The sequence below is a fragment of the Nyctereutes procyonoides genome, unplaced genomic scaffold (genome assembly GCF_905146905.1).
Source record: "Nyctereutes procyonoides isolate TBG_1078 unplaced genomic scaffold, NYPRO_anot_genome, whole genome shotgun sequence".
Taxonomy (NCBI): Eukaryota; Metazoa; Chordata; class Mammalia; order Carnivora; family Canidae; genus Nyctereutes; species Nyctereutes procyonoides.
Genome location: NW_026575042.1, coordinates 7,136,166 through 7,156,506, shown reverse-complemented (window position 1 = coordinate 7,156,506; position 20,341 = coordinate 7,136,166). Strand labels below are relative to the sequence as shown.

Here is a 20,341-nt window from a genome sequence, read left to right as displayed (position 1 = left end):
TCATGCCAATCAGGGCTTTGGTCACATATCTGTCTACCTATTAGGTTAATGTCAACGTGCTGATGGTCTTTTTTGCTGACATCTGGGGGCGTAGGTCTTAACTGCCCCTTGCCTGTGATATGACAAATGCTTTGTGGTTAATTGCCTTATTTTAGGACATTTTGAGAAGTCTTTCTACAAAGGCTGCAAAGTGGAATGTGTGTGCTCCTATCTAAGCTGTAAACAGGATGTTAGTGCTGTTTTATTTTATCTGTTCTGACTTCATATTTTCTAGTTGGAGACCCTGGCCCTAACTTCCTAGTTGTCTAACTTCTAACAGAGGGACCTGTGGAGGTAATGCTTAGGGTCTGGGCTGCTGTGCTCACTACAGCAGAGGAGTGACACACTGGGGGCCTTTGGCATCACTGCCTTGAGTTATTACTCTAATGACCTGGCCCGTAAGCTGGCTTTGTCAGTGGCCTGGATTAGATAAAAACAGAAAACCATAAAACACAATATAATATACTCCTTGCTGGTGACAAAGGAGTTCTTTCTGTGCTTATCCTGGCACCGTCTTAAAGTTCTGCCAGTGACCAGGGCCATAGTTTTCAAATATTGTGTTTGATCACATTTAAGATTGTACTGATTTAAGATGCCTCATTGAGATATGTTTTGCCACTGAGAGACCAAATCAATTGTCACACACGTCTCGATTCCAGAGATGTTGGAATGTGAAAAAAGGCACGTGTAAGAATTGTGAAAAATGCTCTTTGGCTTTCAGAGGTGGGGAAATAGATTTGGCTGTTACAGATCCAACTGTTCCCACTGCGATTGTGGGAAAGCAGTTGTTGTGGTCTGTGGCTGGCATCCTACGAATTTGGGCAAATCTGGCAGACAGAGGGGTGAGAGCCATATCAGGCAGGCAGTGGGAAGGGGTTGGAGGTGGGCACAGCTGAGTCGCTTGGACAGAGAAATAGAAGATCCCCAGATAAATGCTGATGGGTCACAGCTTTCCAGGCAGCCTTTTGCTGGCAGTGACTGAGCTTGCTTCCCTTTTCTCTGAGTCTGATGGCTTGGCCTGTTCCCTATGATCCCTCATGTCTTCTCTGCATCTGTGTAAAGTCAGTGTTTATTTCTGGGTGACTGCTCTCCAAAGAAATCTGGATGGTTTCCATTCTGCTGCCATCCTGAGAGGGCGTTCTTCATAGGACTTAGGGCAATGCATCCCATACTTTTATCTCAAAGTAGTCCTCTTTAGAGGGAGAATGTATGTATGCCCACGGCCCAATTTCTAAAACTTGAAAAATATATTTATGGAAATTGTGTATCCTTTTGTGCAATATCTATTTATTTAGACATTTACTTATTTTTTTTTGGAAATTGATAATCCTGGAGGAGGTACCGTGTTATTCTGGCACTGCCCTTGCTCCTTGGGTGATCCCATCCATGAGTTTGAGAAATGTGGTTTGGTGGATCATGAGATGCAGTGGACCACTAGGTTAGAAGAATGTGTATTGACTAAGAGAGTTGGCAGATCTGGGTTCCTGCCTTTGTTTTTGTGATTAACTAGCTGCATGATACGCCATGAAGCCTGACTTCATTTGTTATCATTTCTCATTGGTTGGGTGAAAATAATATTTGTCACATTTTTCTTAAAGGACGTGGGTTTTTTTTTTTTTTAAACTTTTGAGATTCTATTTCCTCCTCTGTAAGCAGAGATAATAGGCCAGTGCCTTGTTGGTCTATTTGAGGGATTAAATATTAGTACCTATTGCTGGGTTTGACATATAGTAGAGCTAATTGACTATTAGCTCACATCATACTGCCTAACTCTTGGGGCAGTGAATTTATAGGTGAACTTAAAATGATTGCCACTTCAGTCAACTATATAGGACTTTTACTTTGAAAATACCTCTTTTTCTGATATCTTTATTTTTCTGTGTGTCTCTCTGTGATCTTAATTGGAGGATCTTTTCCTAAATGTTCTGGACTCTGCTCAGGTTAAAATTTCTAAACAATGGAACTCTTTTTCAGGTGATCCCATCGTTTTGCAAAGTTTCTTGCCCTGTTTTGATCATATTTTTACTACTAGATTCTCAACAGAAGTGTGGCAGTCTGTAATAGAAAAGTTGGCAAAGAAAGGATTATGGCATGTAAGTAAAAGAAGATGTGCAAAAAGTGTATTTTTGATGAAATGGATTCTTTCTGCCTGCATTGGGGAGGGGATTGTTATTTATTATTTGTTTATTTTGATGCCAAAATAACTTTTTAACTGCACCATCATTAAAGATGGAAAGTCACTGAGAGATATTAATTAGCCAGTTTCTGTTTTTTTAAAGATAGGAAACATATTCAGAACACCTAATAATAATAATATTAGCTAATGTTTATTGCCCTCACTCCTTGATCTCTGTATTCATTGTCATCACAGAAGTGTCAAGTTTAAGCCCTAATGGTAATGTGGAATAAGGAAAATGAACAATTACATGTTCATCTTCATCATCTTTTTTATACTGCATTTGCTAGTATGGAGTCAGAAGACCTACCTTTTTTGCTCTGAACACTTCTATGTAGCTTTTTTTTTCAGTTAAAAAAATTTAAAAAGATTTTACTTATTTATTTGAGAGAGAACACAAGCTGGGTGGGGTGGGGGGCCGGGGAGAGGGTAGAGGAAGAAGCAGACTCCCTGCTGAGCCGGAGTTTGACTTGAGGCTGAACATGGGGCTTGATCCCAGTTCTCTGAGATCATGACCTGAGCCCAAGGTAGATGCTTAACCAACTGAGCCACCTAGGCACCCTGCTTCTGTGTAGCTTTAAGGGTCTGTTGCCCACAGGTAACAGTGAGTCTGTGGGTGCCAAACCCAGAGTCAGGAATCCAGAGAATGGAGGAGCAGAGTAGGCTGGGAGCCTAGGCTTCAGTGTCACACAGATCCCTCCTCAAATCATAATCTTCTACTTTCTGTTTTGGGCTAATTACTTCCCCCCTGAGCCTCATTTCTTCATTTGTAAGTTTCAGAATATAAACTTGCTCCCTCAGGGATTTGGTGAGGATGAGAAATGATGGACCAAGAACACCTAATAATAATATTAGCTAATGTTTATCAAGGGCTTACAATGTGCCAGGCACTGAGCTAATGGAGCTTTACGATACTTGGCATGTGCTAAGTGCCCAGTGAATAGTAGTTGTCGCTGATGGTGGGCTCCTAGTGTGCAGGGGAAGTTAAGTCAGGAAGGGCTTGCTGGGCTTTCTGAAGCTGGGCAGTCCAGAAAAGTCACCCAAAGTGAGGGTAACCCATAAGGACTCTAGAGCCAGGCAGGGTGAATGACTTTAGAATACAGAATGTTTCAATTTTTAAAAAGCTCATGGATTCCATCAGAATCTAATGAAATTGATGGGGTTTTCTTTGCATATACACACAGTTATGGGCATAGTTTCAGGTGATTCATTGGAAATCTCCTAAAGTCCAGGCAACAAGTTCCCTGAAGCTCACCCCCATATTAAAAGGTCTTGAGAAAGCAGGCCAGCAAAGGAAAGTCAAGAATGCTGCCTAAGTGGCAGATCCACTTGTTCCAATATTCCAGCTGTGGGGCCCCAGTCATTTTCACATATTGCAAATAGAGACATCTTGTACAAAAAGAAAAAGCCAGGTCAGCAATCAGAACACTGAGGACATCATCTGAGATTGGAGCCTGTTCAGGGTGAACAGTAAAGAGTGGGGATCAGGCTGAAAACCTGGAAGCAAGATGTGGCCATCGGCTCAGTTCCCATGGTCCCACATCCACTAGCAAGAGCATACATGGCAGAGGTTGATGCTGAGCCTGGGTCTCCAGTCATGGCCATACCAGAGCCTGGAGCCCTCAGAACTGTTGGCACATGTGGATGATCTCAATAGGAAACTCTTAGGACATGCTCTCTGTCCTGAGGAGGAAAAATTGCTTAACCATTCTGGGATTCAGTTTCTTCTGTGACTTGAGATAGGGCCAGTGGTTTAATAACTGACTCTTTGAGAAAAAAAAGAAGTCCTGATGTGTAGTGTTTGTCAATTTCTGTAGTATCAATACTCTCACCATGGCCTATTTGAAGCTACTAATAGGGCTACAGGACATGGAATTGGGGATTGAATTCTGAATTGCAGTCACTCTCACTAGCTGATAGGAGCCACTCCACAAGCTGCTTGCCAGGGTCAAACACTTGGGGTTTATGAAACACTAAAGTGCTAAAGATTAATTGGAATGAGATACTCGTAAGTGATTGGATTCTTCTGCTTGCTGAGTAAGCTTTTTAGAGGGAATCACTTTTTTTTACCCACTGTACTCTCAGCAATCCTGCTTGATGTCAGCTGCTCCTGTCCTTAGCAGGCTTTGAGGAAATATGGAGAGAACTTAGCTCTCAGCAGGAACAGGACGTTGGCTGGACAGGGGGCCTTCAATTACAGCTCACGCCGTAAAGCCTGGCAGCTAGCTTAAAAAGAGAGATGGGGCTGGAGAGTATTTTGTTTTGTTTTTGCTCATTTGTTTTAACCTTGAGGATAAGTTTTGCTCTAATAACCTATGTGGAGGGGCACTTGGGTGGCTCAGTCAGTTAAGCGTCTGCCTTTGGCTCAGGTCATGATCTCAGGGTCCTGAGATCGAGCCCTGAGGTGGACTCCCTGCTCAACGGGGAATCTGCTTCTCCTTCTCCCTCTGCCCCTTCCCCTGCTGTGTTCTTTTTCTCTCAAATAAATAAAATCTTAAAAAACAAACAAACAAACAAACCTATGTGGAGAACATTATTATTTCAGCTTTTTCTTTTTCTCCCTTCTCATCAGTCATTCCTACTTTTGTCAGCGAGAAAAGACCGGCTACCAAGAAATATCCATGTCCCAGAGTTATCACTGAAGAGTCTCTTTGAGGTAAGGTGGCTTCTTAAAACATATGGTGTCAAGTCAGGCCACTTCAGGTTTGTATTTGGGACCTCAGCGAATATAAGGGGACTTCAGCTCCCTCACTGCTAATTTATGATTTATAACCATGTCAGGCTTGGGCCACAGCTATCCAGGTTTTATTGATCACAAACTTAATGAGTGAAGGAGTTTGAAGTTTCATGTGGTTGGAGTGACTTCCATGATTCTTCCTCTGTGTTTTTTCCCCAGAAATATGTCTTCATTGGACTTTATGAGAAGATGGAACAGGTACCCAGATTAGTGCAGTGGCTCATCTGCATCGGTGCAAGTATTGAGAGTATAGGACCTTACCCTCTTCATGCCCTCATGCGACTCTGTATCCAAGCAAGTGAGTGTTCTTCCAGTTACACACCGTCCAAGCTGCCCTCCCAGCTCTGAGCTCTGGCACTCCACTGAGCTCAAGGAGACCAGAATTTAGCCCCTGAAGGTAGAATATTCAGATGATTTGAACATGCAAGTAGTTTGATTATTCAAATGAATGAAGGCAACAGGGAACAGCATTGCTTTTATTTCGCCTGGGACCTCCTGGCTTGGGGGTCCCAAGCTGAAAGGATTCTGTGTTCCTAGATGGATCCTGGCAGCACATGAGCCCTGAGACCCAAGGAGGGGACTTGGGACAGACAGTCTTTGCTGGGCAGAGCTCCCTGAGGCCATGGAGTTTCTTCCCACTGGCAAAGGCACATATGGTCTTTCCCCCTGTGTTCAGGCTCATTTTCTCTTTAGCTAGAGGGCTGACTGCCATGAGGGTGGTGCTGGGGGCCAATACCAAGGAAAACGCTGGTTCTTGCTGACACAGAGTTCTTGTGGTTCTTCTAAAGCACTCTGATTTTCATAATTTTTTTTTTAAGTTTTCACCACCTGGCTATGGGATTATAATTTTTAAAATTTTATTTTATCATAATATTGATATTCATAATATCAATTATGATTTCATAAATATTGAAAATATTTAAATTTTATCATTATCACACACCACACACACATACACATACACACACAGACACACGTTAGATAAAGGCTTGTTTTTCTTTTCCAAGCATGTATAGCATCAGTGTTGGAGATTTACTCATACTGTTTTAGAGTCAGAGGGGGTCAAGAGAATTTTCTAGAAAGTCTTCCTCTTCTAGGCTGGATTGCCTTCCCAAGAATGAAGGAATGAGAAGGGTGGCCAGGGGCTTCAAGAGCTGGGTCACCACTTTGCTCTAGCTAGATTTACCTTGCTCTATCCATTTCATGCACTGCAGAGTCCATAAGATGCTTTATTCTCACACAGAGATTGGTGGATCCAGGATGTAAAAGTAAAGTCTGATTAAAAGCAATCTGATCCAATCCTCTCAGTTTTAAAGCAGGACTCTGGAACCCAGAGAAGTGTTCCTCTGGTTGTGAAAGTCATGGTTCCCCACTGCAGCTGCTCTTCACGTTAGCTCCTGTGGGTACAGGCAGGTATCAGTAGGACCAAGTATTTTACTTTATCCCTGATTTGTTTCTCAGGCGAAAACTCTGACATGCTGACAAGTGGTGTGCTCAGAGTTGGCAGAAGCACGTGGCTCTCCTTGATCCCAGGAGCTACAAGGAAGGAGCCTGGGAAAATAATTTTTAAATCTATGACCTATTGATAGTAAGGAGTAGGGTCATCCTTTCAGATACTGACCTGATTCCTGCCATTGCATTCTCGGTGCCCTGCTTGGAGCCTCTTTACCACCGGTGTCCCAATCCGCCCATCCCCACCTGCTGTTCCACAGCTACCTTCTTCACCAGAGAGCTGCTTTTGGCCAATAAGCACCACTTCCTACAGAGGTTCTCCGTCAATCTCACCCCCTCCCTAGACGTGTTTTATAGCTCTTGACTGACTAGCACGTGGTGCAAAAGGTTAGCCCCTGCCTCATGGTGGGTCAGCACTGCGATATAGTTCATGCTCCACAGCTCCCTGTGGGATCAGACTGAGGTAGACTTGGCTGAGACCACATCTCTGCTTGCCTCATTCCCCTACTCTGTCCCACTTCCCTCATTCTCTTTCTCCTGAGCTCCCTGTCAACAATTTGCATGTACAAGAATTCTTGTCTCAGACTCTGCCTCTAGGGAACCTGACTGAGGTTTATTATGAATAGCTTTCTCTAAGTCACCCTTTTAATTTACCAACTCTGTGTCTCCTGGATGTATTTGTGGTGAGTGGCAAATGTGTGTTGGGTTCCCCATTTGGTTCCCTCAGTGTGGTACACATTGATGTGCCTTTTTGATTTTCTGTGTGTAGAAAGAAACATCAGTCACTCATTTTAATTCCTTTCAGAGGAAAACCATCTTTTCAGGTGGTTAATGGACCACAAGCCAGAGTGGAAAGGCCGAATCAACCAGAAGGACGAGGATGGCTGCACTGTCCTCCATGTTGTTGCCTCCGTGGCCCCCTACCCAGGATACCTCATCAAGCGTAAGTAGCAGCTCCAGGCTGGAGGGTGCATTGTGGGCTGGATGACCTTGGGCATTAGAGAGCCTACGCAACCAACCACATGTATTACCCATCCGTCCTTCGACAGCATAGGGCTAAACCTCACCTCAAATGAAGCATGACACAGAGGGAAGGCCATATGCAGGAAGGACGGAGGTGAGAGAAGGAAGGATGGCTGGGTCCCACATGTCCTTTCAGCTTCAGTGACTTCTGTGGGATTGAATGTCTCAAGGACAGGGACTTCTGGCTGCACTTTTTCCCTTCCGCCTCACACGGTTGGTTATTAAGTGCTTTATTTTATGCCAAGTCTGTGCTAGTTCACACTGTGAACCAGACCACAGACGCGGTCCTGCTTCTTGGCTGCTTCAGAATCTAACACAGGGATTTCCTTCTCCATACTCGCCAGGGACAGACAGGCCTCGAGGAAGAGTGAGGCTGTGCATGCAAGGACAAGCTGGTTCTTTTGACACAGACATACCTTGTTAGCCTGTGAAACAGGAAGGCTGTGTGCGCTCCCACACACCAGGCTTTCTGATGCCTCTTGCTTTTCTGGAAATTCCTGGAGACAGCACCTTTTTTCTTCTATAAAACGTTAGGGTAACTGTGATAATGAATGGTAATGGACTCCCAGCCCCAGAGGAAGGGAAGTGACAGGGAGAGGTGGGGAGTTTGGCTTGCTGCCAATCGTGGGAACCAGGCCTTGCTGCCATCTTTTTTTTTTTTTTTCTTGCTGCCATCTTCTGATGGCGGGAGACATTGGAAAGGTAGATTTTTTAAAAAACATGACAACTCGTGACTATTAAATGTCTGCTCAAAATTAAACACACCTGTGAACTAGACATAGCCTGGAGGCATCCTTTTGGGGAGCCCTGGCCTCTTGGGTCCTCTTGGGAACTTACAATTTTTCTCCTCAGCATATACTGGAGGAGCCCAGTGAGGTGTATTTCTCTGATGTTATTCCCCACTGGACTGGGTCCCAGGAACCCACATCTGGGCAAATGAGGAAGGGTGTGCTACAACTATTGTCTTGAGCTTTTTGAATTATAATTCATATACCATATAATTCACCTGTTTAAAGTGTCCAATTCCATGTTTTTAGTACATTCATAGAGTTATGTAACCATTACCACAATCAATTTTATTTTATTTTTATTTTTTATTTTTTTCAAAGTTTTATAGAGTTTAAATTTTTTAAATATTTTTTTATTGGGGTTTGATTTGCCAACATATAATATAGCACCCAGTTCCCATCCTGTCAAGTGCCCCCCTCAGTGCTCGTCACCCAGTCACCCCATGCCCCCGCCCACCTCCCCTTCCACTACCCCTTGTTGTTTCCCAGAGTTAGGAGTCTCTCATGTTCTGTCACCCTCACTGATATTTCCCACTCATTTTCTCTCCTTTCCCTTTTAATCCCTTTCACTATTATTTATATTCCTTAAATGAAGGAGACCATATAATGTTTGTCCTTCTCCGATTGACTTACTTCACTCAGCATAATACCCTCCAGTTCCATCCACGTTGAAGCAAATGGTGGGTATTTGTCGTTTCTAATGGCTGAGTAATATTCCATTGTATACATAGACCACATCTTCTTTATCCATTCATCTTTTGATGGACACCGAGGCTCCTTCCACAGTTTGGCTAACCACAATCAATTTTAAAACATTTTCACCATCTTCAAAAGAAACCTCTTATCAATTAGCAGTCACTCCCCTATTTCCCCCCACTTCTCCAGCCCTAAGAAACCACTAATATACTTTCTGTGTCCATGTACTTACCTATTCTGGACATTTCATACAAATAGAATCACATAATTTTTGTGACTGGCTTCCTTCACTGAGCATGCTTTCTTTCTTTCCCTTTTTTTTTTTTTTAAGATTTTTATTTCTTTAGTCATGAGAGGCACAGGGAGAGGCAGAAACGCAGGCAGAGGGACAAGCAGGCTCCCTACGGGGAGACCAATGTGGGACTCAATCCCAGGATACCAGGATCACGACCTGAGCCAAAGGCAGATGCTCAACCACTGAGCCACCCAAGTGCCCACTGAGCATTTCAAGGTTCATCCTTGTCACAGCATGTGTCAGTACTTTATTCCTTATTATTACCAAGTAATATCCGATTTTATAGATAAACCACATCTTATTTATCCATTCATCAGTGGAAGGACATTTGTTCAGCTACTATGAATAATGCTGCTGTGAACTTTTGCATATATGTCTTTGTTTTGGAATGTATTTTCATTTTTCTCAGGTAGATAGAGAGTGGTATTGGCATATCACATGGTAAGCTCTTGAGGAACTACCAGACTGTTTTCCAAAGTGGCTGCACTATTTCATACTCCCACCAGCAATGCACAAAGGTTCTAATTTTTCTAAGTCCTTGCCAATACTTGTTACTATCTTTTTGGTGCCCAGTGTATATTAGTATCCTCTTAGAGACAGTGGTATCCTGGCAAAGGTTTGACAACTGGGTCTTCAAAGAGAAGAGCCCTGACCTGTGGTGTTCGCCAATTTCCTTGGTGTAAATACTCCCACCATGGATGATTTCAAGCTATTAACATGATGTCATTGCCATGGGGCTGGGAAATGTGCAGTAGCATACTATTTTATTGCATTTTTACCAGACAGATCCATGTTAAGATAGATGTAAAGGAACCTTATCATAGACAATAGCAAAGTGATGAGTTTTGTTTTTAATGTGATTTATTTATTTTAAGTTTAAATAAATTAGTTGTTAATAATGGCTGTGTTTATCAACCATCTTGTAGCATTTCTGGACATTCAATCATTGGGTCTTGTGGACTGGTGTGAGTTGTACTAAAGCTATTATTAACCTGATAATTTATGGTTAAAGTCTATGCCTTCAGCCATTGTTCTCGCCTTACTCATCCCCAGCCTGAAAATGCCCAAGAAAAAGTATTTCCAGACACAACTCTTTGGTTTGCAAAGAAACAACTCCAAGTGTCCTGGAATCCAGGAAATTTGACCAGTTTTTGGGTATTTTATATGCATGCAGAGTCTTGAATTCCAACTGTTTGCATCGATAACTTGGCAAGCATTCCAATTCCTGGGACTTAAAAGGAGTGCTTTCCAGTACAAGCATAATGAGAACCACATACAAAATTTAAAATTTTCTGATAGTCGTATGACTATCAGAAAAGCAAAATAGGTGAAATTAATTTTAGTAATATATTTTATTTAAGCCATCTATCTAAAATATTACCATTTCCCTGTATAATCAATATAAAAATTACAGAGATATTTTACATTCTGTGCTTTGGTTTTGTCCTAAGTCTCTGAAATCCAGCACATGTTTTACTCTGCTAGCATATCTTGGTGTGGGCCAGCCACATCTCAAGCACTCAGCAGACACATTGGTGCCTAGAGGCTGCCATATTGGAAAGCACAACTTAATACTATTTCTTACAAATGCTGAAACCTTCCTGAGGATATTTCTAGGCTCTTTATAGTGTTTTATTGGTCTCTATGTTTGCCTTTTGCTGGTACCATACTGTTTTGATTACTGTAGCTTTGTAATACCTTTTGAAATAGGGTCGTGTGATACTTTCAGCTTTGTTCTTCTTTCACAGAAGTGTTTTGGCTATTCAGGGTCCCTTGTACTTCCTTATGAATTTTAGGATTTTTTTCTTTTGGAAAAAATGTAATTGGGATTTTGATAGAGATTACATTCAAGCTGTAGATCACTTTAGGTAGTATGGACATTTTAATGATATGAACTCTTTCAACCCATTAACACAGGATGTCTTTCCATTTATTTATGTCTTCTTTGATTTCTTTCAGTAATGTTTTGTAGTTTTCTGTGTGCAAGTCCTTTACCACCTTGGTTAACATTATCCTTAGATATCTTATTCTTTTAAAAAATATTTATTTATTTATTTATTTATTTATTTATTTATTTATTTATTTGACAGAAAGCATGAGCAGGGGGAGGAGCAGTGGAGGGAGAAGGAGGGGAAAGAATCTCAGGAAGACTCTGTGTTGAGCACAGAGCCTAATGTGGGCTCAGTCTCATGACTCTGAGATCATGACCTGAGCCAAAACCAAGAATTGGACACCAGTTAACTGACAACCACCCAGGCACCACTAGGTACTTTATTCTCTTTAATGCTAATATATATATATATATATATATATATATATATATATATATATATGTTAAGATTTTACTTATTTATTCATAAGAGACACAGAGAGAGAGGCAGAGACATACACAGAAGGAGAGGCAGGCTCCCTGTGGGGATCCTAATGGGGGGGACTTGTTCCCAGCACCCGAGGATCACAACCTGAGCTGAAGGCAGACTCTCAACCACTGAGCCACCCAAGCATCCCTTTTAATTCTATTATAAATGAGATTGTTTTCTTAACTTTCTTTTTAGATCATTTGGAATCTCTGAAACACGGGAGAATAAGCATGTGAAGGCAAGAGAGGGACCTTTCTTTATGCAGGTGTAAACATGGACTGCCCCCCTGATTACTGCCAAACGAGGCTTCACGACTCTTACAGGCTGTTTCTCTTCCTTTTAATTCCACCTCTCTCTCACTACCCACATCTTCATCTTTTTCACCAGGGAAGCTCAACATTTTTTTTTAATCTTCAATTTGAACTAATTTTAGACTTACAGAAAAGATGCAAAAATAGTTCAAAGAGTTCCTATATATCTTCACCCAGCTTCTCTTAATCTTATTACCATGTTATATGTCAGAGTTTAATTATCAAAATCAAGTTAACATTGATGGAATGCTATTAACTAATACACAGAACTCATACAAATTTCACCATTGTTTTCACTAATGTCCTTTGTCTGTTCAGAGACCCACACTGCATTTACTTATTAGGGCTCCTTAGTCTCCTCTAGTCTTTGACAGTTCCTCAGTTTTTCATGGTCTTGACCCTTTTGAAGATTATTGGCCAGTTGTTTCATACAAGGTCTATCAATTTGAGTTTGCTTGATGTTTTTCTCATGATTGGAATAAAGTTATAGATTTTTGGTAAGAATACTATAGAAATGATTTCATGTACTTCTTGACATCATACCAAGGAGTTCACAATTTCAAAATGTCTTCTGATGTTAACTTTGATTAGTTGGTTAAGGTGTGATCTGTGGGATTTCTCCATTATAATACCATCTTTCTCTTTGTAGTTGTTAAATATCTTGGAGGAGATACTTTAAGGTTCTGCAAATACCCTGCTTCTTTTCAAATTTTTACACACTAATTTTTATATCCATTGGTGGATCTTTCCACATTAGCTGTTATGGTGATCTTTGATTAATGTTGATTTTTTATTTTCTTCTTTCCTTCTACGTTTATTACTTGGAATTCTATTGCAATGAAGAGTTGTTCCTTCTCCGTACGTATGTATGTATGTATGTATGCATGTATGGACTAATGGATATTTATTCTATGGGATAAAATCTATAGTTGCTCAAATCATTTCAGCTTTGGCCATTAGGCACTCCTTTTTTTCAGATTGGCTCCTGTGTTCCTTTGACAAGCCCCATTCTTTTTTGAGTACTTCCTTACTTTCAGACACTACAAGTTGCATGAATTTTCTGGGTCCTGCTGGAATCAACTGCTTCTCCAGGGATCCCCAGTTCTTTTTGTTAAAGAATGGCGTGGAAAACAGGGTCTGGTACTTGGTGTGATCGTTGTTACTGGAGTGTCATTATTTCTAAGCCTTCTCAGCAGACAGAGGTAGGAAATATATGTTCGTGTACTAACCCATAGAGACATCTGTATTACTGTGTATGTCTGCATGCATCTGTATCAAAAACCATGAGTTTATGCTGATGCCTCTGATTCAGGTCTAACACCATGGTCATTTAGCCTTTTAAAATGTGTAACATCTCTCATCTATATTTACTTACTTGTTCAGTTGTATGAGTTTCAGACTAGATAATCCATGTCCCTTTGAGAAACACATCTACTAACTAGATTTATGTTTATTTTATGTTTGTTTGTGTTCAGTTCTTTTTGTCTTCAGTTCTAGAGCATCTAGTTCTTTTCCTCCCCACTCCATCTACTATGGTTGTTTTGCTCATTTGTAGGTATAGTTTTTCAGTGTTTACGTTGCATTTTAGGTTTTTCCTCACATCTTGATTGGTTTTGTTTATATTTTGGTATGTGGAAGGGACAATAGTATGGTACTAGAAGTCTGAACTTTACAAAAGGATTTACTCAGAGAAGTGTCACTTCTTCCTTGTCTCTTGACACCCTTGAGTTCCCACTTACCCCCTTTTTCTTCCCCTTTCAAATCCCCCCCCCGTAGGTGACCAGTTTCTTCCTTCCTTCCTTCCTTCCTTCCTTCCTTCCTTCCTTTCTCTTTCTTCTTTCTTTCTTTCTTCTTTCTTTCTTTCTTTCTTTCTTTCTTTCTTTCTTTCTTTCTTTCTTTCTCTTTCTTTCTTTTTCTTTTCCTTATTCTTCTTGGATTCCTTTTACAGTAATGAGCAGATACATGTGTGTTTTCTTACATCTCTCTCTTTTTTTTTTTTTATGTGGAGGGTCTCATTCTATAGCTACTGCTTGGCACCTGGCTTTTTTTCATTAGTATATCCTGGAAATAATTTCATATTAGTTCATATGCATAAATGCATACATAGTTCTGTTAGATATTGTCAAATCTCCATCTGGAAGGATGTACCAATTTGCGCAACCACCTGCAATATATGAGTGCCTCTTTCTCTATAGTCTCAGTATATCTAAGTTTATTCTGGTCTGAGAGGTGCGAATTGGTATCTGAAGGTTGTTTTAATTTGCATTTCTCTAATTATTTAAGCGTGAGTTTGGACCTTAAAAATATATTTGAGGACCATTTTTATGTCTTTTTTGCCGAGTTATATGTTCATGTCTATTTCTCATTTTTCCATAGAGTTTTGGTGCTTTGTCCTCAATTTTTAAGAATTCTTTGTTCATTAGCTCTTTGTCTGTGGTATGAGTTATGGATTCCCCGCCCCCTCCAAGTTTGTAACTTGTATTCTGACTTTGGGCTTTTTTGTCACACAAATATTTTCTTTTTATGTAGTCAAATTTATCAATCTATTGATCTTTTGCTCTTGTATTTGGAGTCAGAGTTAAAAAAATCTTTCCCTACATCAAAGTTGAAGAGTTACAATTTTTTTCTGGGGCCTGTATGTTTTCCTTCTTAACATTAGATCCCTGATCCAGTGGAGTTTAATGTAAGGATCTAGTTTTACCATTTTCCAGATGGCTACCTATTTATCTCAGCATCATTTGTTTAAAGTGTTATCAAGACCTCAGGGATTTGAGATGTCACTAACTCTGGACTTTCTGTTCTATTCTACTGGTTTCATCCTTCATACAGGCTTCTTCAAGTCATCTTCCAAGAACTAGTTTAAAAATTGAAAGTACACTTCATACCAAGATGCTGAAATAAAAAAAGATGGACAGTAACAAGTATTGACAGGGATGTAGAAAAATTGGCACCCATTGTTGGTGAGAATGAACAATAGTGCATCTGCTTTGGAAAAAAGTCTGGAAGTTACTCAGATACCTACCATATGACTCAGCAATGTTACTCTTAGGTACATACCTCACAGAAATGAAAGCATATGCAAACAAAAACTTGTACATGAATGCTCATAGAAGCATTACTCATAACAGCTAAAATAATGCAGGCAACTCAAATCTCTAACAACTACTAAATGGACAAACAAAATGCAGCACATCCATACAATGCAATATTATTCAGCCATAAAAAAAGAGCAAAATACTGACACATGCTACAACATGAATGCACCTTGAAACATTATGCTGAGTGACAGAAACCAGACACAAAATGTCACATGTTACATGATCCCATTCGTATGAAATATCCAGAATAAGGAAATCCCTACAGACAGAACCAGATTACTAGTTGCCTTGGGGGTAGGGCAGGGGGAAATGTGGAGTGACTGCTAATGCATTTAAGGTTTGTTTTTGGGACGATGAAATGTCCAGGAATTGGATATTTGTGATGATTATACAACTTCATAAATATACTGAAACCCACTAAACGGTATGTTCAATCAAAGAATTTTAAAGGCAAAAATGAAAAAAAAAAAAAAGAAAAAGAAAAGAAAGTGAAAGGCATCCTCTTGGTAAGAAAAAAAAAAGAATTAACACTTTAAAAAGATATGTGATAAAAAGTAAGTTCTCTTTCACAAAGCCAACTATCAAGTATTTTTTTGTGAGTTTTACCAATTTTTCTTTTCCTCTCTTAAATATAAATGTGTGCATACTCGACATTCTATTCAGCAACTTGATTTTTCCCCTAAACAATTATCTTGGCTATCTTTCCCTAATAGTACTTGCATAGATATTTTCTTTTTTTTTTTTTTTTAACAGCTCACAGTATTCTGTGACATGACTATACCCCATTGACGGATGATTAAATAAATGGTTTTTGCTACCACAGACAACGCTCAGAGAATATTTTCCTATATATATCTTTGTGAACCGGTGGGAATGTTTCTGTAGGATTACTTCCTAGTTAAGAGACTGCTTGTTCAAAGAATTACTGTACATATTATTTATTTGGATAAACTCATTTTATTGAAATTTTAAATAGGTCACATTCACCAATCAAAAAAGATACAAAAAGTATACATAGTCTCTGTCCTTTTAAGCTCAGAAACTAATGTTACCCACATCTTATTTTTCCCCCCAAATATTCTATGAATGCATAAATAAAAACATATGTTCAGTGTTAGGATGTTAGCATATTGGGATATATTTGGCTTTTGAAAGCTATTGTTCATGTGAACCCCAGAAAGGTTGCTCCAACAGCGTATGAGATTATCTCCATCTTGAGGACTTGTTTGATACACGGAGAGTCAGGAACCGTCCAGATACTTCAATGTGGCCTGAATTCCAAATTAATCATGTAAAATAATTGCAGCACCATAGAGCCTCTGAAACCATCAGTTCTGGCTTATAAGCTACAGACACTCAAACTGGTTTAGGCAAAAAAGGGAATTTATTGGCTCATGTGACTCAGGAGTTCAGAGTTTGCTCCAGGTGCTCCAGAGGGGTCTTCGAGGATCTGCCCTGCCTCCCAGCTCTGCCCTCTTCGGTGTTAGGCTCATTCTTAGGCAAGCTCTGTTCCAGCGGAAGCCACCTCCGCTTACACCTTAGGTTTACAGGGTGCCCGTTTGCCCATCTCAGCCAAAGAGGAATTTCTCCGCTCAGCGTTTCAGCTCAAGTCCTAGGGCAGAGTCTGGGTGACTTGACTTGGGTCACATGCCCTCCACGAGCCAATCAGTAGAGCCAGAAGGATGGAATGACGTGATTGGGCGGATCCGGGTCAGGTGTTCACCCTGGGGCTGGGGCAGAGCCAGGGGATGGAATGATCTTGTTGGTCAGGCCCGGTCCGATGCTTATCCGCGGAGCTGGGGCTGGGGCAGTGGTGGAGGACGTCGTGGTGACTGAATGTGTGAGGTCCCGTCAGATCAGGTAGGCTGGGAAGGGGTGAAGCCGCTTTCTCAAAGGAGAACTGACGTGTTGTTCTCAGGAAGAGGGGTAATGGGTGGTAATCAAGTAAAAAAAAAAAATCTAGTATGCCTTCAAATTGTGCTTCTTTATCTTGAAGAATTTTGAAAGCCTATGCACCTCTTTACATGTTTTTACCTTGATACGTAGAATTTTTAATCTATGAGTCAAAAATATGTAAGAAAAAGTAATTTTCGGGATTGTGGACACAGATATTTTAAAATAAAACTATTACCTCACTCCTTTATTTGGATATACTGCAACTTGATAGCTTCTCACATCTATTTTAAACAATTATGGACCAGCTCTTTAATAGTAAAAAAATATCAAATTGTACATTCCCTTTTTGGGGGAGGATCATATTTCTAGTTTACTTTTCAAAAAGAAGTTTACCCTAATATAGTTTATGCTTGAAAGTCTAATTAGGGATCCCTGGGTAGTGCAGCGGTTTGGCGCCTGCCTTTGGCCCAGGGCGCCATCCTGGAGACCCGGGATCGAGTCCCACGTCGGGCTCCCGGTGCATGGAGCCTGCTTCTCCCTCTGCCTGTGTCTCTGCCTCTCTCTCTCTCTCTCTCACTGTGTGCCTATCATAAATAAATAAAAATTAAAAAAAAAAGAAAGTCTAATTAATCATTCAGTGATCTTCTGGAACAAAAGTTCTTGTATAGCTTTAAATTAAAAAAAGAAAAAAAAGTCTGTGATTTAAGACTCAAGGGGTTAACTTTTTTCTAGATTTAATTATGACAAAATTATTACTACAGATATCATCAAAGCAACAGAAATATATTAAAATCTTCTGTAACTAATTAAAGATGAAAATAATAATTTTGGAGGGCAGGAAGAGGAGGGTAGATTGTAGTGCCTTTTATTTATTTTATTTATTTATTTATTTTTTAAAGCTTTATTTATGTATTTAAGAAAGCGGGAGAGAGAGGGAGAGCATGCGGTGGGGGAGGGGGCAGAGGGAGAGGGAGAATCTTCAAGACGACCCCCGGCTGAGCATGGAGTCCAATGGGGGCTCCATCCCAGGACCCTGAGCTGAAATCAAGAGTCAGATGCTTGACTGATTGACCCAGGCGCCCCTGTAGTTCCTTTTAAAAGGGGCTTATAGGCACCTAATTTTCCCTTCAGTTGGTACTCTGGAGGTCAGGAATTTTCACCTCCTCTGGGGCAGTGCATTAATTAACAATTAGTTCTCTGTGCTCTGTAACAAATCACCATAAATGCAGTGGCTCAAAACCGCACCCGTTGACCAGCTCAGGGTTCTATAGGTCAGTAGTGGTGTGATATGATGGGACTGAGTTTTTGGCTTGCTGTCTCCCGAGGCCAAAACCAGGGTGCTGAGGGAGGCTGTTTTCTCATCTGGAGTTGTGGGCCTTCTTTCAGGCTCACATGGTTGTGGCAGAACCCATTTCCCCCTGGTTATAGGAATGAGGTCCCCGTTTCCTTGCCGGCTCTCAGCCGGAGGCTGCTGTCAGCTTCTACAGGCCACACACATTCCTTGTCATGTGGCCCCCTCTCTCTTCAAGACCAGCAGGGGAGAATTTTCTGTGCATCCCGTCTTGTATTTTAAATCTTTACCCTTTTCCTGACCTCTAGACCTTTGACCTTCCTGGTTCATGTGATTAGGTCACGGTAATCTCCCTATCTTAAGGTCAACTGCTTTGGGACCTTGGTTGCATTTGCAGCATCTCATCACATTTAGATTTCATGTTTGATTGAGTACCTGGGGGAGAAGGTGTGTGTGCACCAGGCAGGGGTTTGGAATCTGGGGGCCTATCTTATAATTCTGTCTGCCTCAGTGAGATATTCCATGGATAAAAGTTTGACTTTAAATTTTGTCTCATTTTTGTAAATGGGAGAACGGCCATTGTGACTGGGGAGATGAAAGGGAGTGCCACGGACAGGATGATATTTAGGGTACAGGTGCCGTGTTAAGGCAGTGGATTTTAGGAAAGCCTGGGTATGGAAGTTGGAGATCAGGCATTGATTTGCTTAACCCTGTGCCCACGTAAGTCTTCGCACCCCCAGGGATACACCTGTTCCATTTGGAAAATTCTTGCATCTGTGATCGTGGAGATACCTTGATGCTTGGCAAATAGATACGTCAAAGCAGCAAATGGAGCTGGCAGCCAGAAGGTCAGGGCTGGGAGGGTTGAAACAGTAATGACGGTAAAAGACCCTGATTTGAAAGCAATTGCCACTTTCTTCAATCCCCAGACTTTTTTTTTTTTTTTTTCTGGAATAATATTCTGTTTTCTCTCTAGGGAATAAAGAAATCTGAAGTCACAGCTTGCTGTTATCCTTACAGCTGTAACTGTTGCCTAGTTACCAGATTCCCCCTCTCCTTGCTGGTTGCCAGGGAGAGGGGAGAAAGGTAGAGAGGAGCGCACTTCTGAACCTCTTAAAAGCTATTGTCCTACTCACTCCACATAGGACTCCTTGCTTCAAGGAGTTGGGCGGATTGCCCAAGGCCAGCAGTTTAGATTCTATAAGCAGAGGGACATTGGTCCCCTTGCCCGGGCTGCTTGGGCAGGGAACTGGGAGGAAGAGCACTCATGGGGACTTCTCCTTATGGAAGGAACCACGACAGTCCCCCTTTCTCCTTTTGGCCCGCTCTAGGACAGACAGAGGATGTGCAGATGCTCTTGCGCTTTGGGGCAGACCCTACCCTGCTGGATCGACAGTCCCGGTCTGCCATGGATGTCCTGAAGAGGAATAAGAACTTCAAAGCCATTGAGAAAATCAACAGTCACTTGGAAAAGCTGGCCGTCTGTTCTAAGGACCTATCAGGTACAGCTTCTAGTGAAGTAACTTTTTTGGAGGGTGGTGGTAAAACTGGTACCGTGACCTTAGATACAAATCAGTGTACACTTTCTTAGTATACGAAGATGGAAGTGAGACACCCCCCCAGCCTTTGGAAAACTTGGTTTTTTTTGAAAGATAGAGATAACTCTTACTTAGAGGGTGTCTATGATATCCCAATAACGTTGCCAGGTCTCTTTTGGGGAGTTTGGGTGATTTTTTTTTTTTTCCTGCATGCACATGGTGAAAAAAAGGAAAAAAAGTCATATAGGACAGAGGCTAACAAAAATCAAGCCTACTCCTCAGAAGCAACTACAACCAACAATTTAAAATACGTTCATAACTCTGAAATAGATATGGTTTATCAGTTTGGGGCAGCATCTATTGACTAACTGCTATATAGGATGAAATGCAACAAGTTAGTGCCAACTGTTGAATTTTGCCCAGTAATGTCATTTGTGTCATTTACGTTCTGTTCCTTGGCTCTAAGTGTCCTGTGCCTCATCCATAGATGAACTGTAGAAATGAAAAACCAGTAAATGGCATTTACATGGTGGTAGTATGATTATGTAAATGATTATGTAAATTATGTTCTACAACTGCGAGCATAGCAGAACCCATAGAAAAGAATCACCAAATGTTCTGAAAACTTTGCTCTTTAAATG

At 41.0% G+C, this 20,341-nt stretch overlaps 1 protein-coding gene across 1 annotated transcript in view; it reads left to right on the top strand.

The window, feature by feature from the left end:
• Positions 1-20,341, top strand: part of TRANK1 (tetratricopeptide repeat and ankyrin repeat containing 1) — a 108,228-nt gene that overhangs the window by 37,206 nt on the left and 50,681 nt on the right. Inside the window, exons 5-9 of the mRNA XM_055321456.1 lie at positions 2,014-2,132; positions 4,788-4,871; positions 5,112-5,250; positions 7,210-7,347; positions 19,494-19,664. Coding sequence (XP_055177431.1) covers positions 2,014-2,132; positions 4,788-4,871; positions 5,112-5,250; positions 7,210-7,347; positions 19,494-19,664 — 651 coding nt within the window. The remainder of the gene's footprint in view (positions 1-2,013; positions 2,133-4,787; positions 4,872-5,111; positions 5,251-7,209; positions 7,348-19,493; positions 19,665-20,341) is intronic.